General features: G+C 39.4%; 1 protein-coding gene across 1 annotated transcript in view; it reads left to right on the top strand.

The window, feature by feature from the left end:
- Heph (polypyrimidine tract-binding protein 1 heph) overlaps positions 1-27,096 on the top strand; it is a 459,111-nt gene that overhangs the window by 29,291 nt on the left and 402,724 nt on the right. Inside the window, exon 2 of the mRNA XM_077414716.1 lies at positions 14,957-14,981. Within this exon, the coding sequence (XP_077270842.1) occupies positions 14,957-14,981 (25 nt within the window). The remainder of the gene's footprint in view (positions 1-14,956; positions 14,982-27,096) is intronic.

Genomic DNA, 27,096 nt, shown 5'->3' with positions numbered 1-27,096 from the left:
ACACGTAAAACACGTCACTGTGCGTTTTGAAAGCCGCTTAAGCCCCTCCGAAGTATCTTCGCGCAAATACTCGTTCGATCGCGATCGTAAATTTGTGCTCAGCGGTCTAACTAACTCCGGGATAACGAATAATAATCGTTCTCACGCTATTGGAAGTTGTGGTGCTATTTGTTGAAAATTGAAGCCTAAGCTTCAATTAATAACGTTTTGCTAAACTGGGAAAATATAGTGCCCAATATTCGATTCGAGAGCATAAGCTTTCATCAATGCGGTTCCTTTCGGGATATTTCGATAAATCAAAAATAAACTTCTGTCTCTGCTATTATTATGTCAACATGAATATTTCTACAACATAAATTAGAGAAAGATATTTTGAAAGATGGAGTGATAATTTGTCACCCATTCTCAATAATTGGCTCGACTTTTGCACGATATATATACTATATATATCTCTATTGGATTACTATTCTTTGATCGTGCGTTAATTTTGAATTGGCTTTTGCTTTTTGCGTAGAAAGAGAGTCAGAGAGAAATTTCAAATGTAATTATCGTTGAACGCACTTTGTTTGAAATTTTTCTGCCGCGCGTGCCCGAGGTATGTAAGGGGCCCATCGCCGTTTCCATTGGCATATCTCCGGAATTTCAACGTCAAAAAACGATAATATTGTTTTATAATAATTTGTCGGAATTAAGAAATAAAGAAAGAGAACAGCAGCCGCAGGTATCTCGGTGCGACGACGACAATAAACGAAATTAATAAAAAGATACCTCTTCCTTATTTCTCTTTTGTCTCTGATATTTTTTACCGGTAAAGTTCACAAGACTGACATTGTATAAATGAGCGAATTTTTTTGACGAAATTGAAGAAGAACATCAAGCACTGCGATTTTTATGTTGTTTACAAATTAAAAAACATTATAAGTGCAAGGAAATATACATTTATTTCTTTGCACTTATAATGTTTTTTAATTTGTAAACAACATAAAAATCGCAGTGCTTGATGTTCTTCTTCAATCCAAAGACTTAAGTATGTAAATATTATCCGCGGTTGAGTTATGTACGAGAAAGTGTAATATTAATAAATTATCATTGTTCGTCATGCCGTTCGGCACTTACGTAAAATCGAAAGCATAAATCAAGCGGCAAAATTAAACAGCGATTTTGGAGTCAAGGATCAGCCGCTTCTCATCACTCAAACCTGTCTGCAATCGAATGCAGCAGCCAAGGAAATGAACTATTCAGCAGCAATTCAGTAATGCTGTTCTCTTGCTCTTTCCCGATTTTCCCCAAATTTGTCCAGTTTTTGCGATACGCGTGTGATTATTTGATATTAATATATAGTTACGTACGCGTTTTAGTTCCGTTGGATCTGTCTCGTAATCGTTCAGCTTCAAGAAAAATTTCTTAAGCATGTAAGTACGTACAAATTAGTGGTTTGCTGTGAAAGAGAGTCTCTGTTCTTTTGCAACGTACACCGAATTCTGCTTTTGCAACCGTGCACATTTTCATGCAAAATATACTGAAAAGGGAGCTCGGTCCGGTTAATTCACATGTATAGCCAAGAGCGCGCGCGCGTTGGCTATTCCGTTTCTTTGGTTAATTTCAGCTCTGGCTTCAGTTCTTTTGCGAGAACAATATATATTATCCGCTCTTGACCCCCTCATCATCCTAATTAGCCGTCGTATTATAAGGCTGTACGCGCGCGGAGAGTATTAGGGGGGATGGGCGTGTCGCTGTGGAAACGGGCGGCTTTTGATATTTAATCATGTTTAACACAAGCATATACCGAGTCGCTTTTAATTCTGTTTGTTTTGCGGCGGAAATGTGAATTTCCCGGACGGCTTGCCTGGCAGGGATCGTGCAAAAGGATCATGGAATTACGGTATTGCTAACGGATCCATCGTGTTAATCTCTCTTCCTTTGTCCGTTCTTCTTATTCTTGGGCCGCCTGATCTCCATTACATTTCGGGTGCGTTTTTATTCGTGCTTTTTGGTTTCAAGCAATCAAACAAAATACGCATTTAAATATACAATGCGTATTATTATGACGAGATAACGAAAGTTGAACACATGTTCTCATTAACAAACTTGGCAGACTTTTGGTCTCATTTGTCAAGAATGTGATTATGCGCTATGCACATACATGCGCATTTTAATTTTTATTAGCATTAGATATCTTGATAATATAAAACTTTAAATTGAATTTCTGTAAAATCCACAAAGCCCAGTTGAAATCAATGAGAAAACAGAAGTGCTACCATTTATTTGTACCTTTGAGACTTAATTGGCCAAAGGTTCAAGTTCTGCTTCCATTTTCCAATTTAATTCAAAACGGACAAAACTGTTACCGGGGTATATTTCGCGATATATTTCCCCCTATTTCATCGTACTTTTCTGTAGAAAGCATATAGCATTAATGTATTCAGTAGGCAATCTAAAGTTTTAATTAAGCGTGGTTCAAAAGGCACGCCGGTCGCGTATGTGCGCGCTGTGAAATTAACTAAATTCCACGTGTTTTCCCACGGTAACCGAGTAATTAAGTTCGGCGAAAAAATTAAATGTATTTTGTGCATAATATGACTCTAGATACCACGTGGATGTCTAGAAGTCATGAAATATTGGAGCTGCTTTTCTTCGCCTCCTACAAACTTCCATAACTACCTACCTTTTCGTAAACAAATTTGTCGTTATTACCCAAGAGTGATGCATTGCCCTACATCTCACGAGAGAGAGAGAGAGAGAGAGAGAGAGAGAGAGAGAGGGGGGGGGGAAGGGAATGTATATTTTTAATATTTTTAAAAATAACTGATGATACAGATAGGTACCGTATAAGCACAGTCTACTTATTTCATAAGGAAAATGGTTTCAAGATTTTAAAATTGTAACATTTTGCTTTTTATTTTACCTCTTTTCTTAATTTTTCTATAAGCATCAAATACAATATTTTTCTCAGACTCATCTCAGAATTATAACAAAGATAAAATCCAGCCTAACATAACATCAATGGATTAACGATTAGAGGCTTAATGACGTTCTCGACGAATCCTCGATGTAAGTTTCAAAGTTTTGGGCGCTATTATAATAATTGTATTTACTTGACATGATCCAGTTGGTGCGATATATGTATACTGGTCAGTATGTACTATTATCGCACGCGTCCATGCGTTTTCGTCCTCGACAAATCAGAACCTAATGAGATATGTAAACGTTTGCGTATGAAGATCAAATAGAATGTACCTCGTCGATGTCATCATGCCGCAACCATCGTCACTACTCACGTCACTAATTGCGTTCGCTGAGCGTCGAATCTGCCACGCCATTTTCAGTAAGAGTTTTTCTTACATTTAATATTGCTCCACTTTTCTAAACCAACTGGGCACGTTTAATATTACGCTTAAAAGTAACGTCGCGGGTACAAGCGCGCTGATCGCAGCAGATCAAGGGAGGTAATTTATTTAAGACTCGCCGCCGCGCGTTTATAGGACGGACACGCTAATCGCGCGGAGATACAGAGCGGAAATGGTGGGATGTTCGCCGTCGTCGCCGAGTTTAACCGGGAAGCCTTCAAGATCCCGGCGATTACTCCGCCCGGGGTTTTTGAAATTAGCTCCACCACCTCGGTGGCCCGAAGTAATCCCCCATTTATTCCCTCGTTCGGCCACCTTTTTTCCGCCTCCGTCCCATCCCTCGCCCTCCCCCCCCCTCCGCATTCTACTCTCTACCCTTTCATCCCTTCGGCCAGCTGTAATACTTTTTAATAATGAAAATCCCGTCTGGACGCCACAGCCGCCGCGCCTTGTAAAGACGAGAAGGAGGTGAACGAGAAAGGCACCTTGGCGCTTGGGCACGATTGAGCTCGGGAACTTTTTAATGAGCGAAAATGTAGCCGATATACGGCCAACGGGCTCTCGGGAAATGGGATGAGCAGCTCGTAAAAAACATCATCGAGTTCTCTCGTGCCCCTCGTCCGAAAAAAAGGGAGCGGGCTGGGACGGGAAGGAGGGGAAGAAAGTTAATATTTACTCCGTAATATCGGTCAGACGCAGGATCCGAGGGTTTTCGCTTGTAATCATCTTTCATGCCTAGGCGAGAAATCATCGCGACTAGTTAATTGTCGTCTTAGCACGATTTATCGTCTACTTATTCGCGGTAGTTTGAACTTTTTTTTATTTTTTACTTTTTTAGTGGATTTTCAACGAAATCCACTGAAAGTCTCGAAATTTAGATTAGAGCGGCGACCGTGCGCTCTCGTTTTATAATTTTATAGAATCGAAACGACACATAAAACGATCATTTTGTTATGCGCCTCTGTTTTCGACGAATTCGCCATTCGATCGAAATTACGCGCTGCGAAACGCGAGGCAAAAAGAAGCCGCAACGCGTGCTGTTTGATGTTATTTAATAATCAGTTTGCACAAACATACATATCACGATACTAAAGGTCGACGAAGGCGGAATTTGCTGCTTAAATATAATTAATATTTGTCAATAATAACGTAGTTACACGTATAACATTTAATGATCAATATTTGAAGAATGTTTTATATTTCTTTGAGATTCATACAAATTTGATAGTACAAGATGCTATTCTTACAACAAGATGCTATTTTTGTATATCACTTAAAATTATTTATATGTTTGTCTCTTTCTTTATTTTTTTGCATGCCACGCGTGCCTTCTGTAAAATGGCAAATAACACTTGAATTTATTATACCTATGTTGTTTCTAAATGAACTGCTTTTTTTAACAACTTTAATTATTCAGGAATTTGCTTTTTATCAATTTATAGGTTATTAGGGCGGGTTGAGATAAGTAATTTGAAGTTATTTATAATTTAATCCGTTATGCGGAATTTAAAAGCCATAATTGAAGTGCATTTTTGCAGATAAAATCGACGTAAAAAACTGCCAAGCTTTCCATTTGTGATTGTACATTTGGGAGCGGCCGCGTTTACCGGCGGAGAACTGTGGTGTAAAACTGTAAAATGAATACGCGAAGATTATGTTTGGTAATGTAATGTAAAGTTTGTTAAGCGAAACGTGATGTGTGTTGCGTGATTCATATTTTTACCCGTTACATTTGCATAGCGGCGCGCAATTATATTAACGCGGAACTACAAGTCTCATTTAATAAAGTGAACAAACGCGGGACTTTTTTTCATATGCGGCGATATCAAATTAAATATAGGAAGCCGGAGCGAGATATTATGTTTTCATTCCCTGTATTCTCTTTATGCAATTAGATTTCATTAATTACTACAAAAACTTTCATTTTATTCTATATTTTTTGTCACATCTCAATTAATCACATTAAAATGCAAAACGTAATGTCTGTAATTAATATTGGAAAGTAAACGATAATGCGCGCCGCAAATATATAACGACCTGCCTTGTAAATTACCAAAAGGGACAAGATATTTTACATGTTGAATATTACATATTAAATATTAAATTTTTATTGAAATGAGTTTTAAACGTGTATTTAGAACGACAGCGGTACTGAGAATCCTCATTTATCTTACATGTCTCTTGCTCCAATTTCATCTTTCGCTTCCTTATCTCATTATGACATTTCAACATTCCTCGTCATACTTTAGCCATCAGTCAAACCGTTTCTTGATGCCATTTACCGTTTTAGGAAACCCCCCCTTCTACTTATCTAAAACTATTTCAATTAAGTCGGGGAAACTGGGATCAATTATCGCGAGCTGCGATTTTTCCATTAATCCTCGCGGCTTCGACAAGTGCAAGTACATCGGTCGCGTTGTAGCTCTGCGCGCGTCTCATTTGCATCGCCAACAGAAAAGTTCTCGTTCGACTCATTAGCGTCGTAAATGCACGACGTGGCCGTGTCGGGGTCGCCCCCCACGACGAGCCGAACGAGGATGGCCGGGCAATCCACTTCGCAACTCGGAAGTTGACAAATCGAATTCTACGCTTTCGATCAGAATTATTCGACTCTTTCGTTCCGTTGTTCTCGCGATTTTTAAAAAATTCCATTCCACTCAACTCTCTTACACTTGTGTATATATCGGAATAATAATCACTGAGAATTCATGATTTCGCGGATTAATTAAAATAATCTCGTTAAATATTGAATATCGATCTGGCGGAGAAAGATTATTTTACGTCGGTGGTAATGGATTGTTGTAATTTTAAGGAATCTTAAGCCGGGTCCACACATATTCGCGAATATTTACGAGTGCGATTATGCGCGAGTTCTCGGGGCCGAGCCGAATGCAGACCTCCCACACTACTCGTACTTGGTTATTCGTACTCGTGCATGCTCGTCTTTGCTTATACTCTGTATTTGGTTGGTCCTACACACATTGCGAGTACTCGCGAGTTAATACGAGCGTCTTATTCGCTTGTTCATGCAAAGCAGCTCATGAGCTAGTGTATATCAATCGTCAAAGACGTCAAGATGCTATACGATGGAGAACGCAGAATAAATCGTTAGTAGTGCTGGGATTTGTAATAATGATGTCGAGATGTCGATTAGACGACTGATCACTCGTAAGCATGCAGGAATAATCATGAAGATTCCCGCAATAGTCTGGGAGCAATCCCGATTCTCTTTGGCGAGCACGAGCACGAGGATAAAAATTGTCCGAGTGCCCAGTCCCTAATGATTTTTAATTCTCGTGAAATTTAAAGTGGAGAGACGAACAAAATTGTATTTTATCAATTTTAACGTATCAGATATACATGTATCGTTTGATCGCGTTTTGAAAAAGAGATATTATTGTACACCGACTATTTCTGATTTATCGTTAAAAGCGTAGCATATATATTGCAATATCACATTATTATGCGTTACAACAGTATGGTCTTTTTATATTATAAGAATTACAAGGACAAAAGAGCGAAATACGATATGTGTCACGGCATTAATAATTCTGAATTTTATTTCTACGCGCGGAATTTCTCTCTCTCGCGCGTTGCTCGTTTTGGCCGCGTGAAATGGAAATCATTTTACCGGTACGCTTATTGCCGAATGTCGGGGAGAGAGAAAAAGAAGCGTTCGTTCCAATCAACGTGCATCGGCCGTACAGTTAACCGAAATATCAATCGTTATACGTCGTACCCGATGCGTCGGTTCCATTAAATGAAAACGAAGTGCAAAACGTGGTTTCATTCTTGGCTTGAATTATGCTGACCTTAAAATATAAAATATTCAGAATATATGAGACTTCTCTCCTGGCACCGACTTTTCGCGACTGCGGTGACGGATATTTTATATAAAGGTAAAAAAAATTTAGTTTTTAAAATGAAACGGTTTGTCGCGCTTATCAGTTTTCAAGACAATTTTCCTTCATTATGGGGTTAGGATATAAAATCTCTATTTAGATCCGTGCGGAATTAAATTCTTGTTCAATTCACATTGAGAATCGAGATTAATAAAAGGGACGAGAGGGAGCGGATTTATTCTCTGCGGGGGAAAATGTTCTCCATTATGTAAATAACTTTTACGAACGGGAGCATCTCGAGTCGGACCGTTGAAATCGGCAGTTGATCGCTTTGATTTAAAGTCGCATATTTTTAATTCGTTAATTTAATTAAGCTCGCTAAGAATATCTACGAGATTAAACGATTAAGTTCTCAAATAGAGACTCCCACTATAAACGCGCCATTGATTGCGGCAGATTAATGCTCGATGATGCAGACGGCACAGTGTTCGCTTTGCGACGGGATCACGCGAAATGTCATCATAAGTGCAGTTTGTGTACATGCATGTATGCATTAGCCGCTTGGCGAAGCATGTAAGCAACCCTGTCAGTTTGGAGGCGCGTAATAACCAAGTAATTGAACTGTCCGAGATATTGGCAACAATAGTTTGGTGCCTGGGTCTCTCCCTTCATACAGGCCTGTCCCTTGGTTCCTTCCCCCGCCCCCCCCCGGACCAACCCCACCGTTTGTTTCTGTCTCCGTCCCTATCTATCTATCGACAGTCGCTCACGAGATGGTCCGTTCATCTCGTAACTTCGACGCTCGCAGCTTAAATGGAAATTTCGTGCGTCACGCTTCGACGGCGTCTCTTCGCTAACACATCGCTCGCCGAAATCGCCTTTAACTTTGTCGACAATTGCATCTTGACTTCGGTTACATAAACGTCGGAAATGGAGACGCGAAAGTTGCATTAACCTTCATTCTTTGTTATAACAAACTACACAGAAAAAAAGAAGTGTTAAATCAACACTAATTATATTCATATATACGCAAGAATATATAATCTTGAAATGAGATTATATTGCACAGTAAAAAATAATATGTAATTTTAACATCTTTTACATGTCCCAGAAAGTCCACTTTAAATTTTAAGTTAAAATGACTTATTCATCGTGTGTTACTTGTTGACAAATTAGAAATGTTAATTGACATTATAGGTACTTTACATGGCATTTATATTCTTTTGACTTTATTTTTAAAGTTGTATTAACACATGATATTAATTATTTTACAGATTTTACTTGAATTATGTGTAATAGAAACATTTAATTTTAGTCAATTTAATTATTTTGTGTGTCAAAGTTTACGATTATTTGAAAATTTACTTTAACTTTTATTTATGTGTTAAGGTGGTTGGGCTAGTACCATATGAGTCAATATAAGGCCTAAATTTTATTTTAAGAAAAACCATTTTTATGGATATATTCTAGACACTTGTATAATTACTGGTTTTATAATGTAATTTCTCATTCGATTATGTATCAATTTATCTACCGATAAATGTAAACAGTTCAATATTTGACTTCAGTTGACATTCGTATACAAGAGAAATGTCGCGACATTGCATCTCTTCGCTGTAGGCAGCTAACATGCCAGTGCCATGTGTTTGAGTGAGGTTATGTATTGTGTTTATGTTGAAAAATAATGGAAGGTAACAAACAATTTCGATAACGAAAGATTTGCTTGCAAAAGAATAGTGCTGTGGAAAGAAAACACTACACGGCGCGGCGTTGCCACATGGTCACGTCGCGTACAGCTGATCGAAAGGCCGACCAGAAACGCGACGATTCATCAACTTTTGATTGAATTTTTGGCCTTATTACACGTCAACGTCGTTTTGTTTTATACTGATACTCAACAAGTGCTAGAAGAATCAAATAATGTTATTTTCAGTTTTTTGAACTTGTTTCTTTACAGACAGTGAGTGAAATTCTCGAACAATGTATGTTTTCGGTACAATTTCCTATTAAAACCTATGTTAAAAATGCCAATTTTGAGATTTAATATCTCAAAAACTAGACGTCAGATCTTCTCAAAATTGCAAATTTAAGAGCGCGCGTATTTAGGTTTTTTTAATAACATATTTTTAATTCGGATTTTTTTCTTTGACATGCTCTGATGACCCAACCACCTTAAAATTACTTTAAGACGTGTTGATTTTTTTAAATAATTGTGTTAAAAGAATAACTCAAAATAATATTTAATTTCTAAATGACATATATAAAGTGTTAAGTTATCACGTTGACATAAATGTAACACATGAAAATGTTAAGAAAATAATAACATAGCTGTTGTATGTTAATTTTACATTGAAATAATAATCAAATCTTGGTAACACAAGAAAATTTTAACATATGGACCGCTATGTACGCACGATTTTTTATTGTGTGCGTTAAACGAAGAAAACTTGCTTGAATGAACTCATTATATAGTTCAACCAAGAAAAAAAATGTTCAAATAAAAAGTTGAAATGTTGAAATAAAATGTTGAAATTCTTATAAGATTATAGTAATCTTGCGTAAAGACGAAACAATCTACATCTTCTTATAAGAACTTCAACTCTTTATTTCAACATTTTTTTTCTTGGTTGAACTATATGACTTTATCCAAAAAAATTTTCTTCGTTTAACGCAATATAATCTCATTTCAAGACTTCCAATTTTTTTAACGTTGAAATTAAAGATATTTTTTAATCAAGAATATTCCTTTTTTTGTGTACGCCTCATGGTTTTCACTTTCGTGAAAATTTTCTTAATCTGTTAAGGATTTTGTTAAGGGCGTTCTAAAGGTACCGGTCCAACCAAAAGAAACCATGCCCGATATTAATTCTTCAGAGATCCAAAGACAAAAAAATGTATATAAATAGGTATGGCAAATTTAATAGAATGTAAAAGACGTAGATTTAGTGATTGTAAATAACTGCTACTATTTTTTTTCTTCAAGAAAATCTCGGCAAAAAATTTGAGAGTAATTTGCCCCGAATTCAACTTAATATAACGTGAAATATGTGAAAAATTATAAAATAAAGTAATTGCTTCCATACTGCGCGCGCCAAAAGTCCGAGCAATAATTTCTGTTTTTTTTGCAATTTCTTTAAAACTCTAATGTTGTAAATTGTTTCAAATTTTGTTTAACATTTTGTTGCTAGATTTTTGTTTGCTGATGATCTACTTGTGTGTAAAATATCACTATATTGGTAGTATTATTTAATGTTTTTTTTCACTTTTCTCTGTAACGCCACAAGGTTACGTGTTAAAATTCGGATGTTAAAAAATTGATAACTTTTTATCTAAATTGTGAATTGATCTGAAATTTGGTCCGAACTTTGAAAGAAAATACAAATTATGATATTAAATTTTCATCAACTTCGTAGCGTTTTGACAAATCATCCAGAACATCCTTATAATCTCGCAATTTGGCGAAAGATCAAAGATCGTATTGCGATCAGTTCGGCTAAGGGAATCATAATCTCGTCTCACCAGGTTCTTCCTGGCCGTTGCCGATTCTCCAATCGTTGTTCCGCCAATCGTAGTCCTAGGAGCCGAGCTTTCTCGTCGGTCGAGCATCCGCCGGAAGATAGCTATCGGCTCGGGCAATTAGACGGCTCCGCGCGCTTACCATTCGATCAATCTCTAATTACATTTACCTGTAGCTGCTGCATCATCCTACCCTCGCTTATCCGCTCTCTCTTCAGCACGTGCGCGCATATACACACACACACACACACACACACACATACACACACACAGTCACCGTCGGCGGGACACACATGCACGCGTTTGGTGGACGAGGACGCCGTATGTACGGCATTCTCGAGTGCCAATCGCGATGTGGTATCCGTTGATGCGCGTGCATGTGCCCCCGGGGGTCTGCCTGTGCTGCGAGTGGACGCCTGTGTGCTGCGAGCCCAGGCAAAACACGTCCTACATGTCAATACGACGAGTCCACACGAGTGCGCGACATGCGCGAGCTGAAGGAGCGGTGAAGGATCGTGTTGGACGACGTCGGTTTTATCATGAAAATTTCGCGTCAATCACGTTTTGCCTTTTGTGTTGCACGAAATAGATAATCGCAATAGCCCGTTTTGTTCGTCTGATTTATTTTTTCTAATTAAGGAATGTAAATACATAAAAATGAGCTTTAGCTTTCGCTCTCCATTCGTGAATCTTGTCCTTACTTTTATTATTAGATTGTATAACTGCTTTCGTTTTTCCTCAAATTTATTACATTATCGTTAAAAAAAAACGCGAGTATATGGTTGTACACGATGTGTAAATATATGCGAGTGCCCACATGGTGTTCGGCTCACGTTCATGGGCCCGTTAAGCCTAAATGACTGTGCGGATTAATTATTCCTGTAGGATTAGTTTGGTTTACGATCTACAGTGTATAGAGACGACCGTTAAGTATTATCCTACATAATAAGTAGAAAATAATTTTATTCAAACGAAAAATTATACACGATTTACACGCGCAGCGCGGCATCCGCGCGCCAGATAATCGACAATGTTGTGCGTCATCGGAGCCTGTGCCGCTGTTTGTTGACATTGTTTAACATCATTAATTAGCATAATTAATACAACTAATGCAATAATGTACATCACGCTGTTGCATTAGTATTCGATTCCATTCCGATTATGGGACACCGATGATATACAGTGCAATAAGAGGGACTGGGTGCAATCAGTATATTCCGATTTGGCTCTTCACCCGAGATGTTTGCTTACCTATACATATATGTCTAGTATGCGCGTAATCGGACTTGAAATAGCCCACCACCTACCTACTTCACCTAGCATGCCATTAAGCTTATTTGTAATTATGTAAATTTAATGGACACTTCATCGTTATTGACAAATTTGGGTCTGCATCATGTTATACCGCGACAACGAAAAGCTTTACCGCTCATCGACCGCATTTGTTATTCTATCGACAAAATTATACTAGTATATCGGTCGTCATTTTGCGTAGTAATAACATCAATTTACGCGACTTCTCATAACGATTATTTATTATTAAATATGCTGCTCTCTAATTATTTCCATTTTTGATCAGCAACCTCAAAAACCTTAAAAACCAACTTATCTGGATTTATTCCGTCTTACACGGAAAAAAAAGATTAGCTACTACAGCTAATATAGTCGTACCCTGAGAAAAAAATGTTCTGCCTTTTAGTAAATATTAGTTTGCATACAACTGTGACTGCATTTACTAAAATAAAGAAAATTTTCCTTTTTATTAGTATATTTTTTTCTCAATAAATTGAATAAATATACATATATTAATAAAAAGGAAAATTTTCTTTATTTAAGTAAATGGAGTCACAGTTGTATGCAAACTAATATTTACTAAAATGCAGAACATTTTTTTCTTAGTGTAATATATGGATAATAATAATAATAATAATCCAGTGGCACTACACCTTGGGGAAAGCCTTGACCTGCATTACTATAGTAATGCGTTCATGACAGGTTTGTTTCATTATGTAGGTGGGTTGTCAGCTCTACGCCTACGCTAACTAGAAGTCACCACCACGCTTATCGAGCGGGTTAGTGACTTTTTTCCTGAGGTACCTCATAGCGGTCGACGGCTATGAGTAGACCAACTGCTTAACGTCTCTTTCCGAAAGACGGAGTCCAGTTTTCCCATCTAGAAGTTACTTTTTTTCGTCAGATGGGGGGTGCGGCATTTTTACTGAGATATTCTCAGTGGCCCAGCGGGATTCGAATATGGTTACACCCACTAGACCGGCCGTCACCTCTAATATATGGATAACTAACATTAAATTTTTTGCAGCGAGAATAAAAGGTTTTGCTATTATTGCTAAATTATAGCTCTCACTGTAAAAAGTGTTGGTTATCCATATTTAACGATTAAATTTAGCTAAATTTTTTTTCGTGTAGAAGTTGGTGATTGAGCTACTAATAATTTTACCTCAAATTTCCATTTTTGCTTAAAATTTGACCCATTTTTTTATAATAACAATTGAATAACATATGCTTCATAATTTTTTTCCGAGTAGTGTTGACTCTCCATGAATAAAATAAGCCAAAGCCGCTTATCAAAAGGTTATTATTTGAAAAAGTTATGAATTTTTCTGTATAGGTGGGACATATATATCCCGGCGAGGCGCGAAAGGGTTAAAGAGCAAACCATCGGCGAAAGAAATAATTAACAGATATTAATAGATACAGTAATACACTGACTATCTCTCTGGAAAGACATGGGAGGTAGTTTCTTTAGCCACGTTGGCAGAATAGAATAAACCGCATCCTGCGGTCAGAGTCGCGGTTTACTCGATCGTTGTTCGCGTCTTAAGTCGAAATTCCGCTTAGTTCCTCGTGCCATTGCGATCCGTGTTAAAGGGAAACCTTCGCGTGTTATCGTGGACCAACAGGCAGCAATTCGCGATGGGTTGATAATGTGCCTAATTAGAATTCGTTGCCGACGTTACGGCAAGCGAGACGGTGAGAAAATTAAACACGGGGGGGGGGGGCATCACGCGGCGCCTCGAAAAATCGCCTGGGCCATTGCGAACCGAAAGTTATGCAAACTTACACAGCCGCTGCTTACGTAAATAGTACCTAAGGGAGAAACTTTACCGTACGTGGTGGACTAAATCACCTCGAAGGCCTTCCTTTGCCTTTGCAAAAATAAATTTCAATTGGAATTAATGTGAAATTACGGAACGATATTATAGGAAACAGAGAGATTCTCGCGGTTTAATTTTTGCGTGTAATATTATTAACTGCAGGATTTAATGCTAATGCGTATATATAATATAATCATTTATTATTAAAAAGTCTTAACTGTTAATTAGATTAATTATTTACTAGCGAAGTAAATGTTACTTATTTAACATAATTATTTATTATGTTTATAGACGAGAAACAGCAGTTTAATTGCGTTATGAAAAAAATATTCTTACTTTTTTAAAACTATACGTTTATAGTTTCAGACGGTATGAAACGTTACGCTTATCTCTTCGTTGTTTTCAGTTCCCTTCAATCCGGGCTTTCTTTCAGACCAATGGTTGCAGCTACTGATATTCGGAGACGGAGAAGAAGCTACCTCCAGATATATTTTAGTTTCTAGATATTTTTAGCTTTAAAAAAGTTGTAAATAAAAATTGAATAAATAATGTTGGGACGACATGATTGTCTCTGTATCTTTTTTTTTTCATTGAACCTCTTATGTACTGATAAAGTTTACGTTATTGAATGCACATTGAAGACCCGTCGCGATTCTTATAATAAATGCAGCTATGGATGTTAAAAAATTTCTAAATAATTCTAATTGGTAATTAATTTTAATAAATAATTTGCCTAATCGATAATTTTTTATTTTGTTAGAGACAATATTCAATAGAGACGAAATTTACTTAATTCACAAAAATTAGTCCATTCTGCCACTTTAGCTATATGTGTTATACTCTTCTATCTCTTTACTTTTCTGTCACCCATTTCTGTGCCTCTCTCTCTCTCTTTCTTTTTTTGTCTCTCTTTCATACGCACATATCTATCTTCACATTGTGATATTAATTAATAGAATAGAAAACTCTCTTTCTCTCTCTCTCTCTCTTTCTCTTTCTTTCTCGGGTAACTGTTTCAACTTAGAGAATCGCCTACTGTACCCGCGCTCTCTGCTATGTCTATCTATCTATCTCTCTACCTATCATATTTATGTACACTTTTTCTAACTCTTCTCTTTTCTGTTTTACTTTACAGAGATACTCTTCACAGCGGGCAGAAGGTACGAGCTCTCCCGTATGCGCCACGTTTTTAGTTCTATCTTTCTTTTTTTTACTTCTATCTCTCGTAGAACTCTCTGTATCTATCACGCTCTTCCTTCTCTTTCATTCTCGTATATTCTCTTGCATCTCTACGACTATCGCTGTTTCTCTCTTCTATAATTTCTTGGTGGAATTAGTAGATCCGAAAACGTACCGAAAAATATAATTAAGATATTTGTAGGAGTAAGACTTGTACAAATTTGATTATCAACTTCATGCGATTCATAAGAGAGGAAACTTTGATCAATATTGATAACACTTTTAGAATCGTGTTGAAATTATCGTCTATAGTTGTATAACATCACTTATTATTGCGATTGAGTGCGATCTTGGAATGACGAAATGAATAGCGCGCGCGATGCTAAAGATTAAAAAAATATTTTCTTGTCCATACGGAAGGAGCGTTTATTTCCACAATCGCGAAGAGTGGTATCGCGTTTTTAATTAATTAAAAAATTAGACGATGCGACGATTGTTTTGCTAATACTGTACGGCCAATGTTTTGACTCCGGTTCCCTCCGTTTATAACGACCAAGCCTGTCGATGTGATGTCCATACCTCCACTTGACAGTCCTTCCACCTATCTTCTTGAAACTTCTGCCATTCACGTAAGTAGACATTTTTTTTTATTTTCCCAACTTTGAGTTTCCGGTCGAGCGATAATTTTTTTTTCTATTTGTTAACTTGTTGATTTGTTTAATTTTTGTCGTAAGCTCGATTCGGTGTTTACGTATTAATGTAAACGGGAGGAATCCCGCACGGGTGTTATTTCAAGAGAAGTTAACTTCTCCGGAAGATATCGTCTGCGACGAAACTTCATCTTCGAGTCCTCCGCGCGTAGGCTCCGCTCGAGGATTAATAAGGGCAATTTATCAATCTTTCCGGATCGACAGCAAATGGGATTTCCCGTACTTCCCATGTTATTTATTGTCGGCTTCGAAAACCGGCGAAGATCTGAGAAGGAAAGACCTTGCGCGTGTATCGCGGGACACAGCTTTCCCCAATTAATTTTCAAGGAGACTGCAAAATTGACGTCGTGCAAGCAGTCGTACATATACAAAAAAAAAAAGTTATATTATAAATTGCTCTTTACGAAGTTTCTATGCGCTGCAACGTTCACCTTACTTGACATAATTATACCCACTCGGTAAATATCTAAAGCTCCAAATGATTCTCGGCGCATCGAGGTACGACTGTCCACCGCGCATTTGTAGCTCTTCTTACTGGTTACCCAAGTAAGTTGACGCTGGCTGGGATAGCGAACGCGATACCAAAGTTCTCCCCCCAAACGCGAATCGGTTGATACCCGACCATTGTTGGATTCCTATGCGAACACGGTAGTTTTGAATGCGATCCGTTCTCCGGCTCTTTGTTCATCGAAGCCTGCTTCTTTGTTCTCCGCCCACCACGTTTGACGTAGTGGGTAACCTTTCGACGCGGTAACAAGATGACATTTCTACCCTGCATGAATCCTCTTCTCCCTCGGTTGGTTTGGCATCGCTGTAACGTTATTGGATAGGTATATATATCAAATTTATCGAGTTGTGCCGTTACTCGAAGCACGGATAAAGTGATTTCACGCATTCTGATATTTTCTAATAATATCGTAGATGTATACAATACTCCTATAATTGCGCAGACATAGATTATTATCTCGCAAAGCGAAATTTCAAATATTTACGGGACTTTAATACATTAATACGAGCACCCCCGAGGGATTAACAGACCAACAACAGACCCCGTTATTCAAAGTTTTCGAGCAGCGTTAAAACGCGCGCGCGCGCGCGCGCGCTCTCTCGTCCGTGTCGGGGGAGAATTTTCTCTTTCACGAACGTGAGGATATATCGCGGTCTAACGAGCCCCAAGCCGTTTAACGTTTTATCCGTTGCAGGCGCAGGACGGAAACGGCCGGAAGCCGCGGCGCGACCGGTGTTCAAGGTTTCGCGGGAGAGCTCGGATAATCGGCGCCGGGTACACCTCGGTCAAAGCGCCCAAGAGCGCTTAAACATATGCGTGGGCAAATACGATTCAAAGGGCCCGGGTTATATACGCGGGACGACTGTAAGTCGTGGGAGATAGCCTGTATAATTCGGGGGCTTCCTAGGCCCAGCTAATGAATAACATAGCAAACGGAATAGCTATCTAGCGCGCGGCACGTGCAAACGCTATCGAGCAGCCGAGGATTAGCCGCGCGGTCGCGGTAATTGCCCTCTTCCTTGCTTATAATAACGGAATATTATGTCAGGGACTTAACGGATTACGCGTAGATCGCGTAATTGCGGCTATTTTCCTCGCGATGAAATGACCGTCCGATATGTCGCGCCGATATCTCGCGAATACTTATTACCGCGATATTTCGCGGAGTAACGCGACGTAGCGAGGCGGAGATCGTCTGCTCGTTTAGGCTGCCGATCTAACGTGCGCGAAGCCGGATTTCGCGCAAGACATTGGTAACAGAGGCGGTTTGCCGAGTAAATTATCGAGCTATATTCGAGCTGCGTACGTATGCGATGTAAACCTCGGATTAAGATGTTCTAAGGAAATAGCGCGGAGCACACGGTTGATAAAGCGCGATGGATAAATTACTCACGGGACGATTCTCTCTCACGCATTATTTTCCACGTAATGCGACGTTTCTATTTTTGCTCTATAATAGAAACAAGTTCACTGTGCAAATTTAAGTGTGTTATTTTAGCTGAGAAGCTCTTTTTTTACACATTTCTTGCCGTTTTAAATTACGTCTTTTAACACGATTGAACGTATTAACTTTTGTAATTTAATACTATTAAATTACAAGTTAATACGTTTAATCGTGTTAATATTATTAAATTAACACATTTAATACTATTAAATGTGTTAAATGTAGAGATGTGTGTGATTTTGCGCACATCTCTATACATTTAACACGTATATTCACTGCGATTAATTCTTAAACAAGATCGCAATCGCGATGCATAATTTTGTCGCACATTTCTAGTTAAATGACGTAATTTAACATGAAGAATGTAAAACTAAATGTATTAAAAAGAGCTTCGGGGTCAAATGTGTCATTTTTAGACGTTTACGCGTGTAAACATAACACACTTGGAAAAATACTTTAATTTCAAGAAGCGTGATATATTGGCCTCGTTTAAACGTCGATGTATATGTTCTCACACACGAGCGGTATATTTATGTTTTATCGTTGCCGGCCAGACGATCGTTCGTCTAGTCATGCGTTCGATCGCGATCCGCGCATTTGCATCCTTCGTCCGTATCGCCGCGTCGCGATATAATTGCGAACATTTTTGCTGGCGCGTTCGGTGAAATGCTATTCGCTATGGAGTCACGTGCCAGCAAGTCGAGTCGTATGTGTGAAAATGAAAATCGTGGAAACGAGTCCGTCATTCGTCACGGCGGCTGGCGCCGCGTGCCGACGCGGTTCATCGAGATGCGTCGCGTCGCATTGATATTCATGTGTGTTTGGTAACAACACATCGGACGTCGATGCGTTTGTGTATGTTACGACAAAGCGGCGACGGAGGGTCTTATGCTGATTACCCCCGATCGCTCGATGCGTACTCTCCTCTCCGTTACGGTCCTTTCATCGTCTCCTCCTACTGTGCTTCTCTTTCGGATCACGTTATCTTATTTCTTCATTAGCTAAATATTTGTTTGTTCATTGGTACGTTAATAATGATAAAGTCTTAGTCGTCAAATCGACATAAAGCTACAAAATCCTTGAAGATAAATACGTGTGAATAAACGCGTTGTAAACTAATCAAAGTTAATAATTACATTAAATTAAAGAGCGTGATAGAAAAATCTCTTTTTTGACATATTTTTTAAAACAAAAGAAAGAGAGAAAGATCAGTGACTCTCACTTACAGGCTTGTCTCTACGGTTTTTTTTTATTTATATCAATTACATTTCTATCATCGAGACTCTGTCTCTTGCCTATTCTTTCCACTCTCTCCGTCGGTTTTCCCACGATGGCCTCTTGATCTCGAGGGCTTTGTCGAGTCGACATCGGCGCTCTCGAAATCCATCATTAATCTCCTCGAATCGTTAATTAACCGTTTGATGCCCCCTCCCCTTTTGCCCGCGTCGCGCGTGCAAGAGCCTTTGCCCGCTACTTGAAATGTGTTTGTTATTCGTGACAACGAAACATCGTTTAGCAGTTTGATAATCCTCGACGGGCTTCGTACATGAACGACGTCGCGTGGACCTGTTTCCGATTGGACGATAACGACAATGAGGTTTACGGGCCATGCGGATTCGATAGAGCGATTGAATTTCGTTCGCTTTGTCGGCCTGAATAATGCCGATTCATCCATCCGAGTAGTCACCGGCCAAGCGGCCGGCCTGCGCATCTCCATTTTGCATTAATGCGATAAATACCTGCTTGGAATTATGATAATCGTTATATATCGGGCAAAATAGTTATACTTGTATTTTGCTGAAGGAAAAGCTAAAAATTTGCGTCGGAATAAACTGAATAAAGGTGCGATCCGCATCATTGAATCTTCACATCGCGACAGGTTCGTGCCGTTTAATGTACTCTTCTTCAGTACTGAGATACATGATTTCGCGCGCGTGCGGCGATGATACGGGCTGATGGAGTAAGCTCGCTGATCGATTGGCGAGAGAGAGCCGATTTTCTCCTCAGATTAGCGCAGATACTCGTAGGAGTGGGCAGGAGAAGCTTAACGGACATACGTCCACCTCGACCTGGCCTCGCGTATATAGTCAGATAATTCAGGTCAGTCCGGGTTAGGTTGTTGGGGGTCACGTTGGCGCTAAGGGATGATTCCTCCCCTCGATACACAACAATAGTCATTAATGGATTAGATACGTCGACGACGACGACGACGACGGTGAGGACGGTGACGTTCGTGACAGCGTCGAAGAAGACGATAGCGATATGACGGTGATGATAACGACAGCGTTGACGACATAATGGCCGTTGATTATCCGCCGCTTGCGAAACCTGCGTACAGAGCTGATCTCTATAGCGCCTACGCCCGGCCCTTGTGCTCGTCAAGGACCCTCCGCAAATACTTCATTGATTGTTCGCGGAAGGCGATATGCCGTGGGTGCGTTTCGTTTAGGAACATCGTCAAGCATCTTGCTTTGTGCCGTTATGAAGCTAATTAAATTAACTTGTCTAATGGCGGGCCTAAGATGACTTTTCGAAGACTGAATAAAAAAGGCACGTTGCACGGGCAGGTGTGGGACGAAAAATTTTATTTGTCTGCAAATTGTTACGCTGGGGGGGGGGTTTCGACTTTAATGTTAAAAAGTTCCCAGAGTAATTTGATAATTTGGGCGTAATGGAAGTTCTCGTGAAAATTCTTAGAATGTTCCGTAGTAGGTATGTAAATCTTGGGGTCAAGTTACAACTTCTTGGCGAGTGAAAAATCTTACGCATTAATCGTGAGCGGCGAGAGGACCATCTCCGAGATCCATAATCAGAGCGCTCAGGATTCGTGTCTCATGTATAAGGATGTGATACACCGGAAAGGACTTGTACCGCCGCTATATTCATACATGCACATTATGTATACGGGGGTATACATAGATCGCATCAGCGACCGCGCCACCTAACATGCACATTAAAAGGGACCGGACCTCTTCATGAAAGATTCAGGGCCCGCTTTTCTCGCTGAGAGATGCACCCGTACGAAGCTCTCGCTCTCCGCAAAGCACATCTATTCCGTTTCGCGTTGCCGACTGTCTTAACATCCTCGCAAATCGCCCGCTAATTTAAAGCACTCCTCTACAAATCCTCCACAATGGATTATCTTGATCGCTCTTGCGGAACATGACGCAGAGAAGCTAAATATCGAGATGTTTCGTCTAAACAAGAGTGTGAGAGAAGAAAAGTAATGTATACTTTTAGGGGACACCACGCATATGACTTTGATCTTGACATATGTTGTCAAGGACATGACCCTGAGTTCGTGTCAATCTTCAAAAGGTTTTAGTCGGCGGTTATTGTTTGTTCAAAAGTTATAAACAAAAAATTTTGAGAATATACCAGGAAATTGAGAAATATACTACAGGTTGTGTCAGTGCTAAAGACACACGGTACACATATCAGCAAATTACTTCTCTTAATATATTGACACGAACTGTTATATTTCTCAGTTACATTTATCAATAACTTTTGAATAAACAATAACCGCCCACTAAAACCTTTCGAAGGTTACTCAGGATCATGTCTTGAGAACATATGTCAAGATCAAAGTCATCGGCGTGGTGTCCCTAAAGTAAATAATTACTGAGGAAAATTTTATATAGCCGAACGTTTCTTTGCTATAAAAAATATAGTATAAATATTTCAAATGTGTGCGATGTTTCGTTTTGCCAACAAAATTTGACATATGATAAAGTTTTATTGATTCTCATATCATTTAAGAATTATTAAAATATCACGTGGCGAGAAGAGGCAAAAACGAATGTGCAGATACTTGTACATGAAATATTATTGGTTGATAACGATTTTTATGTATATTACTTTTATAACAATGTTCGCCATCATTAAGCCGCTGTTATCGTCGTTGCTTGTAAAGTTGTTTTTTTTTTAATCGCGACTAATAAGCGTACATACATTCGTCCGTTCTCGAAGCGAACAACAACCGACATGATTTCAACTTCTGCGATACGCGCGGCAACCAATTCGAGCTCATTTCTACCTCGCTCTTAGCTGGAAACTTTCCAAGCCAATCCAGAATATCGCGCAACTTCGCCACATATCCCTTAATAATTCTTGCATCGTACCGTCCATGAGAAAAATTATTCGGTTCGAGTGGCGAGAACGCTTGTTAAACGATTTAACTTCGGTATTCAACCGTGCTATTCAACCGTGGAAATCTACAGAGTTCGAACATTCCTCCATTTTGTTCTTCACAAATAATTGGCAATGCCCGAACAATATACAACGGTAACAACTGTATTATTAAATTTAATAGTTATCCTTCCGATACACACTACGCCGACTACGCAACTGAATCCTGTTATTGTAGTTGTTTGAAAAAAACATTTATTAAATATGTCAATCGGCCGTGTGTTATTTTAGGATTTTCCATCGCCCAAAAAATTCGTGAAAAAAAGCTTTGTTTGGAGAAACAAGAGAGGTTTTGTTTCCATTAACGCGATTTTATTCCAACAATACGATCACTTTTTAAATTTCAATTTTATTTCCATACTAATAGATAGAGAAAGAAAACTGAAGGAGATAAACCTATAAGAATTTTCGTTAGACGCGAACTTTGTGTGTCGTTTTCTAGCGTTACTTTTCGCGATGTACAAACAATCTAGGCACAAAATTACACCGTCTTTACGGGCTGACTGCTTCAAGGGTAAATGGAGGGGACGAAGTCACTCGCGCGCAAAATGAAAGTCGCGGCTGGGAAAGGAGCTTGCGGCCTCTCATAGGCTCGCAAGGGCGCGCTAGACGCCTACTACGATGCCTACGAGGTTAATAAGTTGCGAAGTTTAATTTTGTTCGACGTCGTGCGCGCTACATATCCGTCGCCCGGGTTCAACGCCGCGAATCCTTTATAATTTCTTTAGTTTCGCAGGATATGTTATTTACGCATGAACTACACCTAAATCCGCGCATGTGGACGGCATAGAGCGATCTTCGGAGTGACCTAGAATCAGAAAAAAAATCGGAAGAACAATTACACAAATGATAAGAATAAAAAATAATAAGCTATGATACTGCACACCAGTGATAACTCCGTATTATGAATTAGTGTTATGAAATTATTATGAAATTCCTTAAAATTCCTGGAGTGTCGTTATTTTCTGAGATAACGAAGAACGAGATTACTCCGCAGAAATATTTATACATAATATGTGAGCGCGTATAAAGAAATTATTCATACTTTAATTAACTTAAAAAAAAAACGCGAAATTTTTCTCTTTTCGCGTTCCCCATAATTAACCTACCGTCTGTTCACATTACAATTAGATAAGCGTCTTAACGTTACTTCAGTTATCAGCTGCTCATACAGTTCCGGGGGTAAATGCACGTCTCCAAGTTCTTCACCGTAATCGGATATCCTTTCTTGGAGCCGTAAATGTTTATACCAATTTTACTGGCTCGGTAGGGGACCAGCCCTCTTCGTTAACGCATTAATTAACGCCCCGCTGCCGACGACGCGACGCTACGACGGGATGCCTATAAAGACTTCGTTACCGCCGCTATACCCGGGCTTTCGTTCTAACATTGAATTCCGCGTCACTTAACGCCGTGACTCCGCCCGGATTATACGCGAGACGTTTCTCCGCGCGGGCGAATTTAGCAGGCGAGGAGATTTTCGCCGTCGAGAGATAATATCGTGACGCCGATTGTAATAAACTCGTTGCAATTATAATCGAGGACGGACGGATAAGAAACTTCGTCCGATCCGCGCGCAGTCATCGTCTCACCGTCACAATCAAATTAATCAGACGAGTCGCAGAGGACGGGACGGGCCGTAAAATCACGCGAGAAATATCATAAAATTATCCCGATAACGTGTAGACGGCCGAACTCGAGATTTCCGCGCAGATTTACGACGCGTGATAAACGCATCCTACGCGACAGATAATGACTACACTGATTTTGGTGTAATCTCTTAGTGGGACAGTAAAACAACCGCGTTAGTCGTCTGAAATTAATAAATTGATATTATAGTACAACATATATGGTATTTGTACTTGGTACTCTTTAAATCTCACAGAGTGGTTTCGCCGCTAATATATATTGAAGTAATTACAATAGTCACTCGAAAAAAGAGGGTTGCAGTCACTCTAATTTAAGTAAGTGCAAGCGGTCATATAAAAGGTGGAAGTGAATTTTTTTTAAATTTTATTTAAATTTTTACTCTACCGCGGAGTGATATAATCTCACTCGAAAGCTACAGTGAATCACGATTCACTAAAAATCGACCGATAAATAACTTGAACACTCTAACAGAGTGAAATTTTCAACTGAAAACTGTAGAGTGACATAATTTATTCTTAGACACTGATCGATCTATCGCACTCGGAAAGAGTGCCCTTTCACTCAAAACGGAGTGCTATTTCACTCCAACTTATAGAGCGCAATTTTACTCTTTCTCATAGAGTGGCGAATCACTCGAAGTGCACAGGCTCAATTTTCACTTTTCGTTACTTGTATTTCACTCGTTTTGAGTGATATTTCACTCTTTGACTTTTAGAGAGTAACGATAAGCGTCGGCAGCGTCGCTTCATTGTTGGGGGTATTTAACGACAGCAACATTCTTTCCTGCAGCAATCGATGTAAAATCAATTTACATCGATACACGCCACTTACAATAGCAGTTCTTAAAACGAGTACTTTTTACCATCTAACTGGGCAAACTATCGAGTCACTCTGTTTCGAGATTCCTATCAGTGTCGCGTTTTCGTGCGACAGCGCGTTACGATGATTAATGCCGCGGTCTTAGGACCGCGCGAGGAGCCGTCATTGTTGCCGCTGTCGACTAATAGATACAAATGTACGCATTATGCGCCGAGACGTAATTACCGTTTAAGCCGCGCGCGGGCAAGCCCATCCCGTGGAACCCACCATCACCCTCCATATTGTCCGAGTGCTCGGGAACGCTCGGGCTTATTTAGCGCCCGTCGGGGACGGCTTTTAAGCTCTGTCCGCATTTTCCCGGTTAACCGGCATATCTTAATAAAGTTGGTTTCCTCCAATCTTTTTTTCTACGGCAGAGTCACGTCCGAGCAAGCTGGCGAATTCCGTCGCGAGAACCATTGTATTTTGTCCCATTGGAATGCTCTGTCAGTGGCACTCCAGTGTGGGTTAGAAATTACAGAACGTATTTACGCGCGCGCGCGGAAATATATGTTATATATGAAGGGTACAGAGGAGAAATGATCAACCGGAGTAATTTCGAGACACACGCAATTTTAACCCTAGCTCGCCACATTCCGGCCCAGTGGACCGCTGAACGGATCTTCTAATTTTCACATAATAAAATAATTTTTCAGTTTTCTTATAATAATTTCAGTTAAACTCAAATAATTTTCTTGGCCTACATAAACATCTTATTTAGACTCTGTATTTCATTTCCACAATTCCTATATTATACAAGCTCAACAAAAATATTAATTAGAATGAAAATGATAATGCGGCAAAGTCGAAGGGTCTCACGGACCGGAGTGTGGCGAATAAGAACTCGAAAACAAGTGTGGCTAGCTATATAGGGTTAAATTTCAAGGCAGATATCTTAGGAAGTTATTGAAAAATTAGTGCAAAAAGTAATGTGTTTACATTGTATACGTTGGACTTTGATGGTTCTTTCCCACAAGCGTGGATTATGATCGGTTTTTCCTAGCACGGTACATTTTTCGGCCTTATTTCCAATAAATCGTAACTTATTCTTGATCAAAACAGATAAGAATTATGAAAATGCCACAAGATATAGCATGATCGGGTCAATTTCGACAAAAAGTGGACTTTGATTGTTTTTCCCCTGTATTCTTCATACACATGTTATATTTCTGTTTATGGATATCGATCGAAAAACGAAGACCAAGTATCAGCGATATTAAACTATCGCCAACGTCTCCCTGGTCGCTAGTTTATTTTATATTCTTCGATAGAAGTGCGCCGGCAACAGCAGCGGTCTCTACAGAGCGAGCGTTTTCGCCGTTTAATTTTCCCGTTTCGTATTACGCGTTGGTTCTCTAGTTACACAATTTCCGATTTGAAACGCGAGAAAAGTGGCGAAGGAAAGGTCACGGCGCGGCGCCAGGAAACCGTCATCCCACATCTCGACGTGAGTTATTCATAGAGAATATATTACGCGGGACTTGTCTTTGATCTGGACCAGACCACGGATTATACCGGGCCTCTCCGCACTCAGACGCGAGAGCGGGATGGACCCTTCGGTTCACAGTAATGCGTGAGCGTTATACTGTGTCTATGTATGCATGCGCGGAAGCCTAACCGGGCAAAGTGCATTGCTTATACAGAGTAATGCGAGTAAATTGGTTATCAGAAATTCGCGGAGAAACATATAGAGAAGCTTTACGCCCGAAACAGGGGACGTAAGCTTGTATAATTATATCACGGGAAAAAAGGATTAGCTACTGTAGCAAATTTAGTTGTAAAATAGGCACAACTAACGTTTTTTGCAGCGAGAGCTATAATTTAGCAATAGTAGCAAAACCTTTTGTTAAAGTTGTATTACTAGTGCTAAATTATAGCTCTTGCTGCAAAAAATGTTATCCCTATTTTACAACTAAATTTGCTATATAGCTAATCCATTTTTTCCGTGTATTATTGTGAGTTTCCGCCTCGAAAATATGCTTACCTAAATCTTTGACCTTATAAATCTAAATTATCTAAATCTAAATTATTGAAATTGTCTAAGACCGAGTTTCACAAGTCTCGATTAACTTTTAATCTTAGATTAACTCACTCTTCGTCTCCTTTTAACATCCCCCTTAGAAAGAGACGAAGAGTGAGTTAATCTAAGATTAAAAGTTAACCGACACTTGTGAAATAACTGGACCTAAATTAGTTGTCTAAATCGAATACATATTGTATATATCGATAAAACATTCGTAATTACTAGTATCAACCGCGTATTACATTTTTCAACATGACATAATTGTCACGGCTGTTGGAAATTTAATACGTTGGGTACAGATTGCCGTCGGTGTCTGACGTAAGTAACTTACATAAATTTGAAATAGTTTATTCGGGTTAATTGAGTGCTCGTTGGGGAATCTCGGCAAACAGAACAGAGAATCTTTCAATGCGAGACCGAGAGTGTCGCGGTGGCGATAAGTCTCAGTTATTTGTATTTACTACTGACGCGCGAGCACGCAATTTCCGTCCGTTAGACAGCAACGTAACCGTCCTATTATTGATTAATTTCGCTTGAGAGGGATCGACGTGACGGGACGATGGACGAGGATATATTCGGAGCGGTTTTCGCATTCGACTCGATGTTTCTCTCGACGGCGGCAATGACGATATCTTATATCTCTGTCAGGTGGAGAGTATGTTACGCTTTCCCAACGATTGGAATCAAATTAAACTTATCCGCGCGTTCGTCGACT

The sequence above is a fragment of the Temnothorax americanus genome, unplaced genomic scaffold (genome assembly GCF_048541705.1).
Source record: "Temnothorax americanus isolate GAGA-0224 unplaced genomic scaffold, ASM4854170v1 Scaffold37, whole genome shotgun sequence".
NCBI classification, from domain to species: Eukaryota; Metazoa; Arthropoda; class Insecta; order Hymenoptera; family Formicidae; genus Temnothorax; species Temnothorax americanus.
This window is presented reverse-complemented; position numbering and strand designations above follow the sequence as displayed.